Source organism: Chlorocebus sabaeus, chromosome 19, assembly GCF_047675955.1.
Source record: "Chlorocebus sabaeus isolate Y175 chromosome 19, mChlSab1.0.hap1, whole genome shotgun sequence".
NCBI classification, from domain to species: domain Eukaryota; kingdom Metazoa; phylum Chordata; class Mammalia; order Primates; family Cercopithecidae; genus Chlorocebus; species Chlorocebus sabaeus.
The window spans coordinates 17,501,450-17,522,423 of record NC_132922.1 but is presented as its reverse complement, the minus strand read 5'-3'; the positions used below and the strand labels follow the sequence as shown (position 1 = coordinate 17,522,423).

The following is a 20,974-nucleotide window of genomic DNA, read 5'->3' as shown; positions in this document are numbered from 1 at the left end:
ACACGGATTATCTGGTGCAAAGATTAAAATAGTTCCCTAGTGGATAGGATACACTTGGCAAATGCAAGCCACGATGACGGTCATAGCCATCATGATGAAGAGAAGATGGGCCTATCGGGCCACTGGATCAATAAACAGGCTAAGCATAGAACACCTATGGATAAGCCTAAGATGAGCCAGTTATCCTTTTTCTTTTTCTTTTTCTTTTTTTTTTTTTCTTTTTGAGATGGAGTTTCTCTCTTGTTGCCCAGGCTGGAGTACAATGGCGCAATCTCGGCTCACCGCAATCTCTACCTCCCGGGTTCGAGCAATTTTCCCGCCTCAGCCTCCTGAGTAGCTGGGATTACAAGCATGCGCCACCATGTACAGCTAATTTTTGTGTTTTTAGTTGAGACGGGGTTTCTCCATGTTGGTCAGGCTGGTCTTGAACTCCCGACCTCAGGTGATCTGCCCACCTTGGCCTCCCTAAGTGCTGGGAGTGTGCCCAGCCCACCACTTATCCTTTTAGTACTGCTGTGCCCGTGGGCATGTTACTTAGCCTGAACATCCTCATTTGTAAGATGAATTGCGGTGAGCTTTAATGGTAAAACACAGGTGAAAGGGCTCGTAACAGTGCTTGGCGCATAGTAAGTGCTCAATAAATGTTAAATGTTATAGATACAGCAGAGTTAAAACAATGAATGAGCCCAAGGAAATGTCACCTGGTAATGTCTCCGGGCAGGCAGCCAGTCAGCTTCGCCTGGTGCCACCCCTACCTGGCTTTGTTCACATGTCTGCACTCATTCAACAAGTATTTATAGAACAGCCATGATGTGCCAGGGAAAATGTAAGGGGGTAGGTGATTAGATGTCAAGCTGGGCAGAAAAGAATCAAACAGAAAGCTGGCATTCCTACACAGTGTCAGAATATAGTCTCTACCCAGTGTGGCACATCTGTCCTCCAGAAGGGTGCCGGGTGCAGTGGCTCACGCCTGTAATCCCAGTACTTTGAGAGGCAGAGGTGGGCGGATCACTTGAGGTCAGGAGTTCGAGACCAGCCTGGCCAACATGGCAAAATCCCATCTCTAATAAAAAATACAAAAAAATTAGCCAAGTGTGGTGGCATGTGCCTGTAATCCCAGCTACTTGGGAGGCTGAGGCAGGACAACGCTTGAAACCGGGGGGCGGAGATTGCAGTGAGCCAAGATCAAGCTATTGCACTCCAGCCTGGGCGGCATAAAACTCTGTCTCAAAAAAAAAAAAAAAAAAAAAAAAAAAGAGGGGTTTGTCCCCAAGAAGGCAAAGGCAGTGAGGACAGGAGAGATACTTTACATTTTGGGCATGGATTAAAGATGAGGATTCTTCACGCCTGTAATCCCAGCACTTTGGGAGGCCAAGGCGGGCGGATCACCTGAGGTCAGGAGTTCGAGACCAGCCTGGCCAACATGGTGAAACCCTGTCTCTACTAAGAATACAAAAATTAGCCGGGCGTGGTAGCAGATGCCTGTAATCCCAGCTACTCAGGAGGCTGAGGCAGGAGAATCGCTTGAACCTGGGAGGCAGAGGTTGCAGGGACCGAGATCATGCCATTGCACTCCAGCCTGGGGACAAGGGCGAGACTTCATCTCAAAAAAAAAAAAAAAGATGATGAGGATTCTGCAGGGTCCGCGAAAGGGGTCAGAAACCTGTGCCAGTCTCATGAATGTGGAAAGTCTCAGCAGAGTGAAGCTGTCCAGGTCTTGGAAATGCCACGATGTCTCAGGCCCTTCTCTCCCCTCATTTAGAGACCTTCAGTGTGCACCCACGTCGGGTCATTCGCTTGTTAGTTTAAGCTCCTGTATCTCTCAGCCTTCTATCTGTGTGAATCCCGATGCTAGCAATGGCACATACAGTTGCAATGACCACCAGGGTGCAAACCTCTGAGGCCCAGAACTTTGTCTTCCCTGTTCACTGTTCTAGCCTCAGCACCTGAAACAGTGCCTGGTCACGCAGACACATGGAACAAAGAATGTTTCGGGCATTCCTGGGTGCTTTCCAAATACTATTAGCTCTAATCTTCTCAGTTCCTTAAGAACTGGGGAAGAGGAAAAAGCAGTATGATTCCCATTTCACAGATAAAGCAAGTTAGAGAGGTTAAGTGCATTTCCCAACGTTAAATACATTCTAAATAAAGAGTACTCAGCATCAGTCAGTCACGGTGGTTCACGCCTGTAATCCCAGGGCTGTGGGAGGCTGAGGTAGGAGGATTGCTTGAGCCCAGGAGTTTGAGACTAGCCTGGACAATATGGTCTGGGTTATGTTTATTTTTCTAAAAGGAAATTTAAAAATTAGCTGGGCATGGTGGTATACACCTGTAGTCCCAGCTACTTGGGAGGCTGAGGCAGGAAGATTGCTTGAGCCCAGGAGTTTGAGGCTGCAGTAAGCTATGATTGCATCACTGCACTGCAGCCTGGGTGACAGAGGAAGACCCTGTGTCTAAAAAGAAGTAAAGGAAAGAAGAAGGAAAGGAAAGGAAAAAGGAAAGGAAAAGGAAAGGAAAGGAAAAAGGAAAGATGGAAAGAAAGAGAAAAGGAAATAGAGAGAGAGAGAGGCCGGAAGCAGTAGCTCTTGCCTGTAATCCCAGGACTTTGGGAGGCCTGGGAGGGCAGATCACTTGAGCCCAGGAGTTCAAGACCAGCCTGGGTAACACAGCGAAACTGTCTCTACAAATGGTTAAAAAAAAAAAAAAATTGGCCGGGAGTGATGGCGCATGGCTATAATCCCAGCTACTGGGGAGACTAAAGTGGGAGAATCACTGGAGCCGGGGGAGGTTGAGGCTGCAGTGAGCCATGATTGTACCATTACACTCCAGCCTGAGCAACAGAGAGAGAGAGAGAGAGAGAGAGAGAGAGAGAGGAAGAAGCATGGAAAGAAGGAAGAAAAGAGAGAAAATGAGAAAAGAGAGAAAGAAAAAGAGAGAAAGAAAGGAAGGTAAGGAAAGGTGTGGAGGGGAGGGGAAAAGAGGGAAGGGAAAGGGGAGGGAGAGTCCTCTGCACTGAAATGCAGGTCTGAATGACCCTCAGGGACAGCAACGTCGCCTACAATGTAGTATACTGCCTGGCACATAGTAGATACTCACTACATAGTTTTTGAAAGAATGAGTATCAATATACAGTTTCTCATTTTCAGAAAGAGAAAAGATGTAGATGGTCACATGAAGCTGCCCAGGCTGCACAGAAGGTGGCAGAGTTTGCAATGGCAGGGGTTGGGTTGGAGCAGGGGCCTAGCACAGAAGTCCAATCAGAAGCCCAATAGTGAATAGGCCAAGGGGCAGAAAATGAACTCCCCCTGCTGGGCACCTACCATAACCCCACAGGAGGCTATGATCAGCTCCTATGTTAATTGAGGAAGTGAAAGAATGGGGAGATGAAGCAAGCAGCCCCAAGCCACACACTTGATTAGTGTTGTGGAACCTGGTTTCAAAGGCAAGCCTGTGCAACTTGTGTCATGCCCCGCTGACTTTCACTTGACATTTCTGAGATCAAGAGTGAAAGCTGGACATCCAGGAGCTCATTCTTTAGAAAAAGTAGGTGACGGGGCTGGAAGGAGATTTTTGGACGGGGCTGGAAGCAGCTATTGTCCATGCATACAGCTGATTCCATTATTTTCCGATTGATCTGTTTGTTATGGCTGTACTATTAGCTTGTTGCTAAGCAACTGCTCAAAGAGCTAAGATGCTGAACTTTTTTTGGTAACCAAGTAGAACCCCAAAAAGGGTGATATAAATAAGTGTTTGGGGGTACAAGCTGAGGGCTGCCAGTCAGCCTGCTCTGGTGCCCTGGAGGTTTGGGAGTAACCTGGCCCCTTTGACAGTGAGCAGGCTGGCATGGAGGAAAGCTGCTTTCTTCCTCCTCTAATGCTAACATTTAACCTCTCTGGGGCCTCAGTTTGGTCACCCATAATGGTAGTTACCTTAAAGAGCAGTGTGAAGAACAGAGGTAATGACAGAGCGCAGCTGGCAGGGTTTCTGGTGCATGGTAAGGGCTCAATAACTTGTAACTGTCATCATTTTTCATAATTAAAAAATGTGTTTCTTTGAGATAGGGTGTTGCTCTGCTGTTCAGGATGGAGTGCAGCGGCACAATCATGGTTCATTCTATCTTCCATTGCCTGGGCTCAGGCGATCCTCCTGTCTCAACCTCCCGAGTAGCTGAAACCACAGGTGTGCTCCACAATGCTTGGCAATTTTTTTAATTTTTTTTTGAGATGGAGTCTCACTCTGTTGCCAGGCTGGAGTGCAGTGGTGCGATCTCGGCTCACTGCAACCTTCACCTTCCGGGTTCAAGCGATTCCCCTGCCTCAGCCTCCTGAGTAGCTGGGAATACAGGTGTGTACCACCATGCCTGGCTAATTTTTGGTATTTTAGTAGAGACGGGGTTTCACCATGTTGACCAGGATGGTCTCGATCTTCTGACCTCATGATCCACCTGCCTCAGCCTCCCAAAGTGCTGGGATTACAGGTCTGAGTCACGGTGCCCTGCCAATTTTTAAAATTTTTCATAGATATGGGGTCTCACTATATTGCTCAGGCTGGTCTCAAATTCCTGGGCTCAAGCGATCCTCCCGCCTCAGCCTCCTAAAATGCTGGGTTACAGGTGTTAGCCACTGCACCTGGCCAATATTAACATCTTGATAGAGCTTGGGTAGAGCATTTTGTGGGAGATCAGTGCTGAGGAAGTCAGTTTCTAGAAGGGTCTGGGGGCTTCATTGGAGTCCTCAGCTGCCACAGCAAACAGCACCCTTAACCTCAGCTCACACCAGTGATGCTATGGTGTGTACAAGGGGCATCTACTGGTAACGTCTGGATCAGAAACGAATCTGTCTACTCACCTGAAAAAATGTCCCTGAAACCAAGGGTAAGTTGAAGTGATTACTTCATATGAAAAGAACAGTGCCTGCTTATTTGGGGCTTCGAAGAGAATCACATTCCTCATTGATTCTCATAAATACTCTGGTGGCCTCGGAATTGTCTAGGTCAAAGGTTACACTCTGGTCGTTTGGGGTGGGGTTGTGCGGGGTCAAGGCAGCCTGAAGACACATTTGGTCGGCCTCAACAGCATTCGAAACAATTTTTTTGCTCCAAATCATCATCCAAAAACAATTTTTGAAAATTAGTTGCCAACATTAAAGAAAACATTTTATATGAAAATCCAGATTCCCAACTCCTCTTGAAAAATATGAATACCCAGTAACCTTCCCTGCCTCCCTAAAGCAATAATTATACAATTGTGTGGAGAGATGACTGGCTCCTTGAGACCAGGCTCCGGTCTCTCTATTGAATTGTATTCTGCATTCTTGGGAAAAGTCTGGGAAGAAGGTAATAAAGTTTTAAAACCAATTTGCAATATTTCAAAACCCCTGAGGGGAACCACATACCTTCTTGTGACAAGGTGGCTAAGGCCAACTACTACCTCAAGTGACTCTGCATTAAGCAAACGCTAAGTAGAAGGGCACACGAGCTACCTCACATCAAGTAGGGTTTGCATTAGCAGTGAACGATGTCTTTAATTAATAAAAACATAGAAAGACAAAGAAAAAAAAAACCCAGCCTGTTCATACGTATTGTTTTTTAAAACATGATGCCCACGAGGTCAAATAATTAAACAGTCCTTGCACAGGAAGAAGAGAGACCACAGACTCATATGGGGCCAGCTCACTTTCAATTGGTTGGAGCGATGGAAGAGTCCCAGAGGGGTGGAGGGTGGGCAGGGGTCCAGTCCTGAAGCCTCTTTTCTTGGTCTAGGGTGGCACTTACTCCCATCATCTATCTGTTCCCTTGGGAGCCTGTCATCCCGCAACCTGCCCAAGTTTCAGAATCTGCAGGGATCAGAGGCTGTGAGCCCCATCTGGCCACATGGGGGCACCCTGGCTCCACACACTGGATTCCAAGACCCAGCAGGTACTGGCACAGGTGCTGGGGCTGGAGGCAGAGCACCCTTTCTGCAGCCTGGCGGTTCAAGGGTTCAGGCTTATGGTGCTGGGTACCACAGCACCTTCCATCCCTGATTCAGGGTCATGCTGCCTAGGGGTAGCTCACGTTACTGTTTTTAACAGAGTCTGGTAGGGACTCCTCCCGCCCTGGGGGAGGGATTGACACTAGGAAACCCGAAGATGTCCCTGGAAGGACACAGACTCAGAAGCCGGAGACAGAGCACAGGCTGCCTAACTTTGCTCCAGAGAGCGCAAGGCATGGAGGGTACGCAGACTAAACCGATGCTTTAGCTTCTCTACAGAAGGTTTAAAGACTCCTAGAAGCTCTTTTAAGAGAGAAAGAGACAGAGGCGGTAAGAGAAAGATACTAAGAGACAGAGAGACAGAGTCAGAGGGAGGGAGGGAGAGCAAGAGAACAAGAGAGAAAGAAATCAGACCCTGTCTGGTTTGGGACAAATAAGAAATCCCAGCGCACGCCAACAATGTGTAGCAGCGTGACCGGCAGACCTGGGGCTGCAGACGCTGGTTCACACCCTGGCACAAGCTCTCGGGACTTGAACTGTTATTTTGCTTCTCTGAGCCCCACTCTTCCTCCCTGTAGAATGCAGGTAGCTGTACCTGCCTCTGGGGCTCGATGTGTAGAACCAATGGGATGACATATGCAAATCACCTCTCCTGGTACCTGGATCTAGGCAGGCCTAATTCATGCTGACCAATGGCAGTAAATAAAGGATTTTTTTTAAAAAATGTCATTGGACCATGATCCCGTGTAACTTTAGTTTTCTCGTGTGAAATGGGACCTTTGGGCCACGTGACTTCCAAGGTTCCTATCAGTCGTAATTGTGTACTATTCTACAATAAATGCACCCTTCACACAGCCATCCATCTAAGCCTTCCATTAGCCGAGTGCTTTCTCCAGCTGCTGACACCCTGTCCCACGAGGTCGGGGGAGCTGGAAAGGGACACTGCAGATTCACAGAAGCAGTCGTGATGGTCCTTACGTACTTGGCTCTGCCGTCAGACTGGCTGTTTTGACCCCAGCTTCCCTTTACTAGATGAGTAACCCTGGGTCAGCGGCTCCTGGTCTCGGTCCTACAGTTCCCCGTTTAGAAAAGGAAGGTCATATTACCACCCATGGCAGGGGCTCTAGGGGAGGAAATGAGATCCTATCTGTCAAGCACTCAGAACAGTGCCTGGCACGCAGCAAACACTTCCGTAAATACTAGGCATCGTCATCACTTAGATTTGTTTAAAAGGCTGGGCAATAATCTTTCTTGGGTTACATGAAGGTTGTCTGGTCTAAAACCGGAAGAAGGAGGGTATGTTTTCTTTATTATTATGATTATTATTTGAGACGGAGTCTTGCTCTGTCACCAGGCTGGAGTGCAGTGGAGCGATCTCCGCTCACTGCAACCTCCGACTCCCTGGTTCAAGTGATTCTCCTACCTCAGCTTCCCAAGTAGCTGGGATTACAGGCTTGTGCCACCATGCTCAGCTAATTTTTTTGGTATTTTTAGTAGAGAGGGGGTTTCACCATGTTGGCCAGGATGGTCTGGAACTGCTGACCTCGTGATCCACCTGCCTCAGCCTCCCAAAGTGCTGGGATTACAGGCGTGAGCCATCGCGCCCGCCTGAGGAGGGTATGTTTTCATAGATGCTACAGAAAAAGCAACAGACTGGCAGACAAAAAGAGATGTTCCCTGGACCAAGCTCTGCCATCAGCATTTCCTTCTGCAAACTCAGGTTGCAGTCTGTTCACTGGGAACTCTATTGCTGGGTGGCTGTGGGCAGTTCCCTTCCGCTTTCTGGGTCTCTGCTGCCCCATCTGGAAAAGAAAGCTGTTGGACTAGACGATGACTCTAAAGGCCTTCTGGTCCTGGCACTGCATGGCCCTATGTGCCTTCTGGCCTGATGGCCAGGCCCCTGCAGGTCCTTACCTGAGGTACTCATAGAGCCCATACATGGGCAGGAAGTCAATGTCAGACAGGAACATGTAGGGAGTGCTGATGTGCTTCATGGCCACGTTGCGCAGCAGGTTCACAGGGTAGAACTGGCCCTCCTTGTACACGATGTGGTAGCCCACGTTGTGGCGGCTCATAAGCACCTCGGAGCCCTGCGCGTAGCGGAGGAACTGCTGGGCCTCAGCGTCTGACAGGTAGAGGGCCAGGCTGATGGGCCCCTCCCAGTGCTTGCAGATGGCCTCCAGCATCTGGAGCCTGGAAGAGACAGGGAAGGTGAGCCGTGGGACCTGGGCCATCCAGGCATCATCTGCCCGGCCTGTCGTGGGGCTCTGCCTCCAGTGATGCTGGATCAACCAGCTGTGGATCAAATCCCTGCTTTCAATGTGACTCATTCAGTTCCTTTACCTATAAAACAGGCACCAACACGCTTACCTTGCTGGTTCTCGTCCTTCCCTGCTTCCAACTGAACATGTGATATCAAGTCGTATCCCACTATAAGCCTCGGACTCCTCATTTCAAAGCCGGGTGGTGAGTATATTAAATGATCTGAAGACCCCCTTCCAGCCCCAAAGTCCTACACTTGTCTCTCTGCAAACGTGTAAAACAGCTCTGCTGATCTCCTAAGACAGTGACCAGCCAGAGAGGACTTAGACAAACTAAGAGGCCACTAAGTTACAGGAATGGTAAAATAAACAGTAAACACAAGAGCAACAACAACTATAATAGAAGATGTGCTGCGATGTGCCAGGAGCTTCCCAGAATTCTCTCAACAACCCCAGCACTAGCTGTCATTCTCCCCATTTTCCTGATGGAGGAATGGAGGTGCCATAGGTTCAGTCGGCTCCGCCTCTTGCACTGAGAGGCTAGACATGTGGAGACAGGTACCCTGATGGGACCTTGGAGTCAGTGAGAAAAACATAACACTAAAAAATGGAATAGAAAAACATGTGAATGTTGAAAACAAAAGTCTACCTGGGGTGATGCCGTCATCACTGTCTTCAGAGCCCTTACTACCCCAGGGTGCCAGTCAACTTTGCAAGGCTACCTCAGAGATGCTGAGCCAGGGAGAGGGGGAAAAACAGAGCCCAGTGAAAAAAAATACAAAAAAAAAGGGCGGGGGGTGGTTTGCAACAGAGAGGGTTCTGCAAAAATGTTTGAAGATAAATCTATAAAGATATTTTCTTTCAAAGGCGTTAGAAGTGTCTGGTACATAAAATCTATGGCTAAGCAACAGCAAAAGCCTACCTGAATTGTTTTTCCTTACCCAGCAAGAGGTACATAATCAGCAGTCTTCTGGTCAGAATGCCCACTTTATTCGGACCATTACCAGGAAATCGATTGCATGCATTTCCATGCTTCTAAACAAAAGGAAATGGGCACACCTATCTTTTTTCAATGGCCTTTTTGATGACTTCCAGAGTTTTCTCTCAGTAATTCTGTGAATTGGCACTGCCTAGATTAGCCTCTCGTTCAATCGGGAGGGTTAAGATATTCACCAGTGCAAAATGCTCTCCGTTTCTCATCCATTATAACGCTTGCTAACCAAATTGACCAGAGCCATTTCTTACAAAGGCACTGCATTCTCCATGACGCCTAATGGCACTGAACTTTGTGCCAGGCTTCTGCTGCGGGGGCCTGCCCTCTCCTGGGCTCTGAGGATCTGCAATTTTGAATTATGCCTCCTGCACCTGTTTCACCTTCTGCAAATGTGGGGGACTCTGCGCTTCACGAGAGGCCATTTGTACAAATCCTCTGAGAACTGGAGAGCAAAAGGCAAGAATAATTTCCAGCATGTAGACATGAGACCTGCTGAAGGAAGTGGGCGGGAGGAGGGAGGTTTGGCTGGGCATGAAGAGAGGATCACCTCTTGGGATTCTCCCACTGGCTTGGTTTTTGCCTCTGTGTCTCAGTTTTCCAAGAAAGGAACCCCTCCCCTGCCCAGTGACCTGCCACAGGCCCTCTCCTAAGCTCAGTCAAGAGTTCAGAGTAAGAACACAGAGGCCAGGCATGGTGGCTCACACCTATAATCCCAGCACTTTTGGAGGCCAAGGCGGGCAGATCGTTTGAGGTCAGGAATTTAAGACCAGCCTGACCGACATGGTGAAACTCCATCTCTACTAAAAATACAAAAATATTAGCCAGGCGTGGTAGAGCACACCTATAGTCCCAGCTACTTGGGAAACTGAGGCAGGAGATACTCAGGAGGCTGAGGCAGAGAATCGCTTGAACCCAGTGGGGCGGAGGTTTCCGTGAGCTGAGATTGCACCATTGCACTCCAGAGTGAGAGTGTCTCAAAATAAATAAATAAATAAATAAAATTTAAAAAGTAGAGAAAAAATACTCAAGGTTCTCAGAAGAAAGGTGCTCTGCACGTGAAAAATAAGTCGAGCTTTAGAGATAACGCAGCTGGATGTTGTCCTGTGGAACCTCCACAAGCGAGACGGAATGGTGACACAACGCACTGCTGTTTCTATGTCCCCCAGCCCCAATCTCTCCAATCTTTAGTCCCTTAGAACCAACCTTCCTGCCAGGACCTGAACAACTGTGACAAACCGAGCTTTCTATAATGATAGTAATATTTAAGGTGTGATCATGATCTCAGTCATCTCTCCCTTTACCTGCTGCTTGCCATGTCTTTGCCACACTGTGGCTATCACATTTAATCCTCATAGTAACTAAAACATTGAGATTCTTATCACCATCTTACAGGCAAGGAAGCTTAAGGGGATGAAATAACTTCTTTCACGTCACCCAGTCACAAAGTGAAGGACCTAGATTCACATTCGGGTCTACCTAACCCCAAAGCCCGGATCCAAGTCATTATTTAATACGGATTGGAGTTAGGCTGAGAACAAAGTTCCCAAATACCTTTGCTTCATTGCCTGTTTCCCCAAGTAAGAGCATGTTCTCCTCCTGGTGTCAGTGCCTCCCTACTCCTTCCCCTCCTCAGTCCCTCTTGGTATCTGTCTCAAAGTTTCACAATCCCCTCGGCCCTCTCTTTAGGTTCTATTTCTGCCTCTGAAACATGTCTTCACCTAATACAAATTTGTTATTTCCAATGCATCAGGTATACGACACAGACAAGGCGCCTAGGCACCTGCATTTCAGGAGCCTTTATTCTAGTGGAGAAAAAAGACAAATCAACAAACCAGAGGTTTGATTAGGGAGGTGATTAGGTTATGAAGGTGGAACTCTCATGAATGAGGTTCATACCCCTTTTCTTTTCCTTTTTTTTTTCTGAGACTGAGTCTCACTCTGTTGCCCAGGCTGGCGTACAGTGGTGCAATCTTGGCTCACTGCAACCTCCACCTCCCACGTTCTCTCCCCTCGTCTGTTCCCTAAGGGTCGTCCCAGTGCAGTTCTTGCTGATGCCAAGCTCTGTGGCCAGACTTTCTTTCGCTGGATGAGTCCATGGAAGAGCTGATCCTAAACCCAGAAGGCCTGTCTCTGTCCCATGCTGGTTCCCACCTCCCCATGGAGACCACCATTGCTTCACCTAGGGAGGGGCGGGCAAAGGCTCAGAAATGTCTGGCAGATCTAGAAACAGGCGGGGGCTACTCCATAGAGTCCCACTAAGGCTGGAAGCCTCACGCAGTCTCTGTAGTCATAAAGGAGCAGGTAGGGAGATGGCCGGGTCAGAAACCCAGAAGACCAGGGCTGGAAGGAATTCTAGAGCATCGGTAGGACCAAGCAGCGCAGGCAGTGACCACTCAGTGTCTGCTGGGATAGGGAACTCACGCCCACCAGGGCAGACCATTCTAATCCGGTGTACGGCCCGTGAGGCAGGCTGCGCAGCATATCACACAGCGTGCAGCTGTAGGTTTTGGGGTCAGACAGACCTGGAGTTGTCCTCTGAGCTGTGTCAGTATTCCTGGGCAAGTGACAGTTCTTTGGGCTTCAATTTCCACATATGTATTTTGGGGATAATAATGCCTTTGGTAGATTACAAAATAGCTATAAATCATCCCTCTCCCTCTGTCCATACCCTCTGGAAATAATCTCCCATGTGAATTCTGGCCACACAACTTGCTTTGGTCCATGGGCTGTTAGCAAGCATGACATGAGCAGAGATGAGATAACGGGCTTGTGCCTGCTGCCATGTGAACTAGCCCTACACCACCTTGCCCTGGTGTAACCCTGGTCTCTGCTGATAGCCAGACAACTCCCCCAGAAAGCTACCTAGTTTACGGCAGACACACGAATGAGCCCAGCAGAGTCTAGCCCACACTGCCAATCCAAAGAATCACAAGCTCATTCCAGTTCCTGTACTAAGCTGCTAAGACTCAGGGCAGTTTGTGAAGCAGTAACATCTAGTTGGATTTGAGGATTAAATGAGATAATGGTACAAAGTGTCTGGTGCAAAGCTAGATATACAGCAGGTACTCGGTATACGATAGCTGTTATTTCCTCCTTAGGTTCTATTTCTGCCTCTGAAGCATGTCTTCACCTAATACAAATTTGTTATTTCCAATGCATCAGGTATACGATACAGACAAGGGGCCTAGGCACCTGCATTTCAGGAGCTTTTATTCTAGTGGGGAAAAAAGACAATCAACAAACCAGAGGTTTGAATAGCGGGGTGATTAGGTCATGAGGGTGGAACTCTCTTGAATGAGATTCGTGTCCCCCCGACTTTTTTTCTTGAGACTGAGTCTCACTCTGTTGCCCAGGATGGGGTGCAGTGTTGCGATCTTGGCTCACTGCAGCCTCCACCTCCCAGGTTCAAGTGATTTTTCTGTCTCAGTCTCCTGAGTAGCTGGGATTACAGGTGCCTGCCACTATACCTGGCTAATTTTTGTATTTTTAGTAGAGACGGGATTTCGCCACGTTGGTCAGGCTGGTCTCGAACTCCTGACCTCAGGTGATCTGCCTGCCTTGGCCTCCCAAAGTGATGGGATTACAGGCATGAGCCATCGCACGCAGCCTTCATGCCCTTTCAAGAGGCCCAGGGAGCTAGCTGGCTCCTTCCACCATGTCCCACACAGTAACAAGGCACTCTCTGTGAACCAGGAAGTGCACCCTCACCAGACACCAAATCGACCAAAGCCTTGATCTTAGACTTCCAGCCTCCAGCACTGTGATAAATACATTTCCAGTGTTTATACACCAAATAATTTATGGCATTTTGTTATAGCAGATAATGAGAAGGATCTGGCATTGTGAAAAGTCTGGGGGGAAAGCTTTCTAAGAAGAGGGGATGGCCCTTGGGGTAACAATGGGCTTAGCATGTTCAAGCTGGAAGAGACGGGACCAGTGTGGGTGCAGCACAGGACAGTGAGGGGCAGAGGTGAGATGAAGGCATCAGGGGTTGTACAGATGCCAGGCTGGATGGGCCTTGAAGACTACAGCAGGCAGGTGGGACACTGTTCCACATGTAACGAGAAGTCATCTGAGGGTTTTAATGACGTGACCCGATTTACATTTTTAAAATATCACTCTGCCTGTTACATGGAGAAATAATTACCTTTCACTCTCTAGAACGGTCAGTGCTTTCAAATGTAAGCTTGTTTAAGATCACCTGGGGGGCTTATTTAAACCCCCACTTCCAGGCCCCACCCAAGAGATTCTGGTTCAGGAGGTCTGGGGTGGGGCCTGAGAATCTGTATTTCTGACAAGCTCCCGTGCAATGCTGTGTTGCTGGTCCCAGGAGCAGGCTTGAAGCAACACTGTTCTAAAGAGTGGGGCCTTGTGAGCCCAGCACATTCTCTCTCCTTTACTAACAGAGAGCAGAGAAGTGACTCGTCATTCCCATGAGGCCCCGCAACTGTAGTCAACACTTAACATCTTTGTCAAAGACACACTAAAGAACCAGGCTCTCCCTGGACAGGTGTCAGAAGACAGGTGACCCCCTTGTGATCAGCTCCCTCTGTCCCTTCACCACTAGTGTCTTCTGCTGGGACGGGAGAGAAGGGTGCTGAGCTGCTGAAGGAGAAGCAGATCTCCTGGCTTCACGGCCATGGTTGCAACGTTCACTCTTTCTGAACGGAATTCCAGAGGGAGCTAGGCACGGGAGCACGAAGGCCGGCTCTCCTAATTTGTTGTGGCATTCACGTAGGGCCTACTTCTGACTCGAAGGTTTACAAACACATCTGAAACGGTTCTTAAATTAAAAATCAATCCAACACGCACCAGTCAGCGTGCTGCATTGTAATCGGATGTGTTGACAGAGTAGAAGTGGCTGCAGGAATTTCCACCATTCTACATCAGCCTGCAGTGCCACTTTATCATTTTTAATTGCGGCCCGCTAAGCACCTCTCATTAGGGCTTGGAATCCCTTGGGTTCTCTTGAGATATTGTCCTGATGGTGATACATGTCACAGTACAGGAGTGGGTATCGTGTGTCTGCTACACGTGGGCTGTCCAGGCTTTGAAGGGAAGACCGCTATGGTCAGTGCTTGCTGCAGACGTGAGTGGGGCCTAGACTTTTTTTTTTTTTTCCGAGACGGAGTCTCGCTCTGTCGCCCAGGCTGGAGTGCAGTGGCACGATCTCCGCTCACTGCAAGCTCCGCCTCCTGGGTTCATGCCATTCTCCTGCCTCAGCCTCCCGAGTAGCTGGGACTACGGGCGCCTGACACTATGCCTGGCTATTTTTTTGTATTATTTTTAGTAGAGATGGGGTTTCACTGTGTTAGCCAGGATGGTCTCCATCTCCTGACCTCGTGATCTGCCTGCCTCGGCCTCCCAAAGTGCTGCGATTACAGGTGTGAGCCACCGCGCCTGGCCACAGACTTTCTTTTAAATGGATTGTGTCTGCAGTCCAGACCAGAAGGATGGATCCCACTGGCAACAGAAGGAGGGACTCGGTTTTGCCTGTATTCTCTTCTTGCTAACAAGTGTATACAGAAGCATGGGTTTGAGCTGTTAATAACTAGAAACATGTTTGTTCTACTTGTTTGTAAATTCCAGATAGCAAATTCTATAGTCAGCAGAGAGGTGAGAAACCTTAAGAAAAGAGAAATCAATATTTGTTCACATCAACTACTTACTAGGCACTTTACATCTTATTTTGTAGAACCCAGACAAGAATCAGTGAATTCCGTGACATTATCATCATCTCATAGATGAGTCAAGTGAGGCTCAAAAAGGCTAAGTAAGTTGTTCAAACTTACACAGCTAGGAAGTGGCACAAGTGTAGTTTGAATCCAAGTCTTGCTTTTTTTTCTTTTCTACTACATCACTTTACCTGTCCTAAACAACTGTCATGTGCACATGCCTTCGTAAGAATGTTCAGATCTAGCCAGTATTTACTGGATGTCAAATACGTGCTCAGGGCTTTTATAGAGGATCTCTTATTTACTCCTAACCAGGACCCTATGAGGCAAGTAATTTTAACCCTCTTTTATAGGAGGAAACAGAAAACCAATGATGTTAAGTGACTTGCCCAGAACACCAGCTGAGGATTGAATGAGTTGGTGGGATTTGAACCTGGGGCTCTCTGTCCTTCCGATTCTGGTCAACATACTGGTATCATTTAGGGAGCCTCTGAATGTATGTTAAGACTAAGCACCGGGCATGCCTTCTCTCATTTGATCTTTACAACAACCTTAGGGATAATGAGGATAATGATATAATTATCACTTTCAGAATACAGATGAAGACACTGAGGCTTAAAGAAGTTAAGTGATGCACTTTGGGAGGCCGAGGCTGGAGGATCACGAAGTCAAGAGATTGAGACCATGCTGGTCAACATGGCGAAACCCCGTCTCTACTAAAAATCCAAAGTTAGCTGGGCGTGGTAGGTGTGCGCCTGTAGTCCCAGCTATTGGGAGGCTGAGGCAGGAGAATCGCTTGAACACAGAAGGCGGAGGTTGCAGTGAGCTGAGAGATTGCATCACTGCACTCTGGCCTGGCGACACAGCAAGACTGTCTAACAAAAAAAAAAAAGTTAAGTGACTTGTCCAAAAACAAAGTGACAGGGCAACGAACAACCCACAGTGCCTGACTCCAGGGACCAGGTGTCCTTCACTGTTACGCTACTCTTTACTTTGATTAGAAAGTATATCAGATTTCTTTGGAAGCCACTGGCCATTAATCTTGACTCAGAATATTTTGCTGATAATCTGAATGCATTATCAGGAGGCCTGAATGCAACAGAGAGCCAGCGATGGTTGGAGAGATGGGGACCTGGCTTTAAGTGAAACCCTCTCATTTGCACGGATTATAGTACCTGAGTTTCAGGTAGCTCACGGGAGGGGCCGGGTGCAGTCAAAAGAGACCAATCCAGACCATCATTCAGCACTGATGTGGAGTATTAGATTTTTTTTTTTTTTACTATAAATGCCATGGAGGAGAAGGAAACACACATGTGAAAAGAGGGACTTCTGTGGTGAGGTGGTTTCCTGATGTGGCTGCTTAGTGGCGGGGAGCCTGGGTGTCCAAACTGAAATCTGGTTTGTGAGAAGCCAAAGGGGCTTGAGAATTTTAGGGGTGACTCTGGCACACTAGTTGGGTGTCCCTATGGAGCCCCACACAGGATGCCAGATTTGAGCCAGAAGGGCTGGCCACCTCCCCTGGTTTCCCTGAGGCCCTCTGTGATCCAGCCCTGTCTACCTGGCCATGTGTATTTGATCTCTTTCTTCCTCCTACACCCTAAGCCCTAACCACACTTCACTATTGTGTTCCCCACTGGGCCTGACTTCCTCTCTGTCCCGTGAACATGCTGCAAGCACTACCTTGGGGAGCCTTCCTTCTCTCCTTCTGTGCCTTCTACTCTCAGTTTACCCAGCCTCCCACTCAATTCAGGTGCTACCTCCCCTTGGACACATTCCCTGCCTTTTCCTTTTTCCACCTCTGTGGGATCTCATCGCATTGGTGCACCTCCTGCACGCCACTCAGAACTCAACATTCTACTGTAGACCTGTTTACCTGTCAGCGGCAGGCAGAGTTCTATGAGGGCCCCCCAGATTCCCACCCTGCTGGTGGACATGCCCTGTGTAATCGCCCTCTCGGGTGTGGGCAGGGCTTGTGAATATCACATTGTGATCACGTGATGTTATAGAAGACTCCGGTGTCGCGGGCCAGAGAGAGATTCTCCTGCTGGCCTTGAAGAAGTGGGCTGCCCTGCAGGGACGGGGCTGCATGGCTGGGAACTGAGAGTGGCTTCGAGGGGCTGAGGGGGACACCCATCAACAGCCAGCAAGGAAACGGGACCTCCATCCTGGAACTGAATTCTGCTCCAACCCAAATGAGCGTGGATGTGGATGCCAATCCCCAGATGATATCCCAGCCCTGGATAATCCCTTGAGATTTCAGTCCTGAGACCCTGGGCAGAGGGCCCTGCTAGCATCTTCCAGATTCCTGACCCAGAGCGGCCACAAGGTAACAAAGGTGTACTTTTTAAGCTGCTCATTGTGTGGTACGTTGTCACCTAACAAGAGAAAACGAATGGGTTGCCTGAGCCCCCAATAGGCTGCATACTCCTTAAAGACAGGGATAGCTCTTTTAACACATATTCCTCTCCCCTTAAGTGCCTGGTGCAGAATGGTGAGCCGTATTTGCTGAGTGATCACGTGGATGTGGAGATGAGAAAACTGTGGCCACAAGAAAGGACAGGCCTCGCTAGGGCCCTCACAGCAGGTCAAGCATAGAGCTGGTGCTAGAGCCTCCGGGCCTGTCCCTTGCTCTTTTGTCCCATGCTGTCTTTACCTGTTACCTGCTAGGATCTGCAAGTTCTCTGTGCACAGGAGTCCCCGTGGCCTTTCTCCAAGTTCTTTTGGAGCTGTGACTCCCCAGGAGACTGCCAGCCCCTGAAGCCACTGAATTATGCATGTGGTCATTCGCTTGCATGTGGCGGGACTCACAGAGCAAGGAATCCACTTCCTTGAGCCACCTTCAATATGAATCATCCCACGTTGCCTCCAGTGCAAGGTTCCTCTCACTTCCTGGAGCTCTCAGGTGCCTTTACGAAAACGTTTTTGCGTCCAGGTATTTGTTCTTTCATCTGTTTGTTTATTCTTCAGTCATTCATGACTAATAATACCTGGCATTTATGGAACACTTATTATGTCCCAGGCACTGTTCTTCGCATTGTACAGGCATTAGCTCATTTAATCCTTAGAACAATCCCATGGAATCTCACCCATAGGCTGGATAGGCATCTCTGAGGTGGCTCAAAAGACAGAATGAGGAATCAAATTTCCTTCCTAATTGTAGGAGCTGAGCGGGGATGACACAAGAGGGAGTTGGGGCAAGGGCAGCCACTGTGGGCCATGTGTGAATGGAAGCAGAAGCCAGTCAGACAAGGCGGGAAGGGGCACCTGAAGTGGCCAGGTATAGAAAAGCCATGTAGCCCTGGCTGAGTGACCTTGGGGCTTCAAATCCATTCACTTCTTGGCAGGCAGAGAAGTTTTTAAAAATATATAAATTAGGATGGGTGCGGTGGCTCACATCTGTAATCCCAGCACTTTGGGAGGCCAAGGTGGGAGGATCACGAGGTCCGGAGATCGAGACCATCCAGGCCAACATGGTGAAACTCTGTCTCTACTAAAAGTACAAAAAATCAGCCGGGTGTGGTGGCGGATGCCTGTAGTCCCAGCTCCTGGGGAGGCTGAGGCAGGAGAACTGCTTGAACCTGGGAGGTGGAGGTTGCAGTGAGCTGAGATCGTGTCACTGCACTCTAGACTGGGTGACAGAGCAAGACTCCGTCTCAAAAAAAAAAAAAAAAAAAAGAATATATATATAAATTACATTAGGTCACTGCATAAATTTGTTCAATAACTCCCTACCACACTTAGGATATCTCATGAGTGTCTAACCTCCTACAGTCTTATCTCATGCTGCTTTCTTCCCAAGCCATTGTTATACTGTGGCCACTCTGGTCTTCTGTGACGTTCCTGAATGTGCAGGCATCTTTCCCACTACAGGCCCTTTGCACTTGTTATTTCATCTGCCTGGGAAACTCTTCTCTCAATAACTCGCATGCCTGACTCCTTTTCTTGTCCTCCAGGTCTCTGTAGAAATGTGCCTTCCTCAGAGAGCCTTCTCCCGACCACACGACCTAAAGAGGTCTCCAAGCTGGCATTGGGATTATCCTCCCAGTGCCTTCCAAGCACTTATGCAATTACAGTCATTTAAAAAAATTGTGTATTGCTGTTTATGTGACTAGCTCCATCTTCTCAGACCTGGCTATACATTATAAGCTTAAAACAAAACAATGCCAAGGGCTCTGTCCTACAAAGGTCCTTATTTTACTGCTCTGCAAGGCAGCCTGGACGTGAACATGTTATACAATTCCCGAGGTGATTCAATCTCCCTGGACAAGGTTGAGAAGCAGTGCATGGACCTGTAAGCTACATCAGGGCGGAACTCATGTCAGTACTGCCTGGAAATGCTTGACGGATGTTTGTTTCATCAATACACATAGAAGGAAAAGAAACAGCATTGCTTTCCAGTCGCAATTGTGGCTCCAGTCTCCCCACTCCCCCTCTTCCTGGGGTAATTCGAGTAGGGCTCTACTTCTTAAGAATCGATCCTTTCATCTATCCTCAGACAACAACCATAAGACAAGAGCCCTTGGTTTTCAGTGCTGGGGCGGTGGGGGGAATGTGACCCAGCTCACCCTTATCAGTACTCTTTTTTTATTTTTACTTTTTTGAGACGGAGTCTTGCTTTGTTACCCAGGCTGGAGTACAGTGGCATGATCTCTGCTCACTGCAACCTCTGCCTCCTGGGCTCAAGCAATTCTCCTGCCTCAGCCTCCCCAGTAGCTGGGATTACAGGCACATACCACCATGCCCAGCTAATTTTTGTATTTTTAGTAGAGACGGGGTTTCACCATGTTGGCCAGGCTGGTCTCGAACTCCTGACCTTGTGATCCGCCTGCCTCGGCCTCCCAAAGTGCTGGGACTACAGGTGTGAGCCACCGCACCCGGCCCAGGCTTCAATATTCTAAGCCCGTGCGCCATCTCTTCCTGCTCCATCCTCCAATTTTAGCACGTGTGCTGTGGAATCGAGCACACCCTTCTCCATTCTCTATCCTCCATGCAAAGCGCCGCCGTGAGGAGACTGGGGTGGGTGAGGCCGTCTGCCATACCTGTCCATGGACAGCTGAGCGACCAGGGTGACGTCCGTGCTGTCTGCCGCAGGCTCGTACTCGTAGTGCAGGAAGTACAGGTGGGTGCGGTGGACAGTGAAGCGCTCTCGCCGGAACTCATAGCACAGGTCATCCTCGTCCAGCTCAGACAGCTGCTTCTGGAGCTGCAGGGTAGGAGAGAGGGCTTGGGCACGTGAAGAAGAGGTCCCAGGGTGCCCATGAGCTTGCCCCTCGAGCCCTGCCCTCCCCGGAGTTTATCACCCATCAGGACATTGACGGGTCAGAGGTACATGGAAGGGATCACCACTTTTATTTCCCTGTGCAACTTAATCTAATTTCAAGAAGGTGGTAAAAATCAGATGCCTGGGGACCGGGTGTGGTGGCTCACACCTGTAATGCCAGCACATTGGGAGGCTGAGGCGAGCAGATCGCTTGAGCCTGAGAGTTCGAGACCAACCTGGGCAACAAAGCAAAACCCCATCTCTACTGAAAATAGAAAAATTAGCCAGGCATGGAGGTGTGTGACTGCAGTGCTACCCAGGAGGCTGAGGTGGGAGAATCAACTGAGCCCGGGACATGGAGGCTGTAGTGAGCTGAGACGGCACCACTGCACTCCAGCCTAGGCTACAGAGCAAAACCCTGTTTCAAAACAAAAACAAACAAAAACAAAAAGCAAACCAAAAAAAGAGGATGCCATTAACACCTGAGAAACAAATCCCCTCTTAGCTAAGAACAAAGGTGGTGCTCACTGAAAAACATATAACCAACCATAAACTCCTTAGAAACAAATCACAAATGTTTTCCTAGACAACTCAGCATAAGAATTTCAAATAACATGGGAAAACGGGCCAGGCACGGTGGCTCATGCCTGTAATCCCAGCACTTTGGGAGGCCAAGGTGGGTGAATCACCTGAGGTCAGGAGTTCGAGACCACCCTGGCCAACGTGGGGAAACCCCGTCTCTACAAAATATATAAAAATTAGCCGGGCGTGGTGACGGACGCCTGTAATCCCACCTACTCAGGAGGCTGAGGC

At 48.7% G+C, this 20,974-nt stretch overlaps 1 protein-coding gene across 6 annotated transcripts in view; it reads right to left on the bottom strand.

Moving 5' to 3' along the window:
* Nucleotides 1–20,974, bottom strand: part of LARGE1 (LARGE xylosyl- and glucuronyltransferase 1) — a 629,905-nt gene that overhangs the window by 17,650 nt on the left and 591,281 nt on the right. For all 6 annotated transcript variants that reach the window (XM_038007533.2, XM_007975582.3, XM_073006774.1 and 3 more), the window contains exons 11-12: nucleotides 19,941–20,104; nucleotides 7,886–8,164 (exon numbers count right to left, since the gene is read on the bottom strand). In XM_038007533.2, the coding sequence (XP_037863461.1) occupies nucleotides 7,886–8,164; nucleotides 19,941–20,104 (443 nt within the window). The remainder of the gene's footprint in view (nucleotides 1–7,885; nucleotides 8,165–19,940; nucleotides 20,105–20,974) is intronic.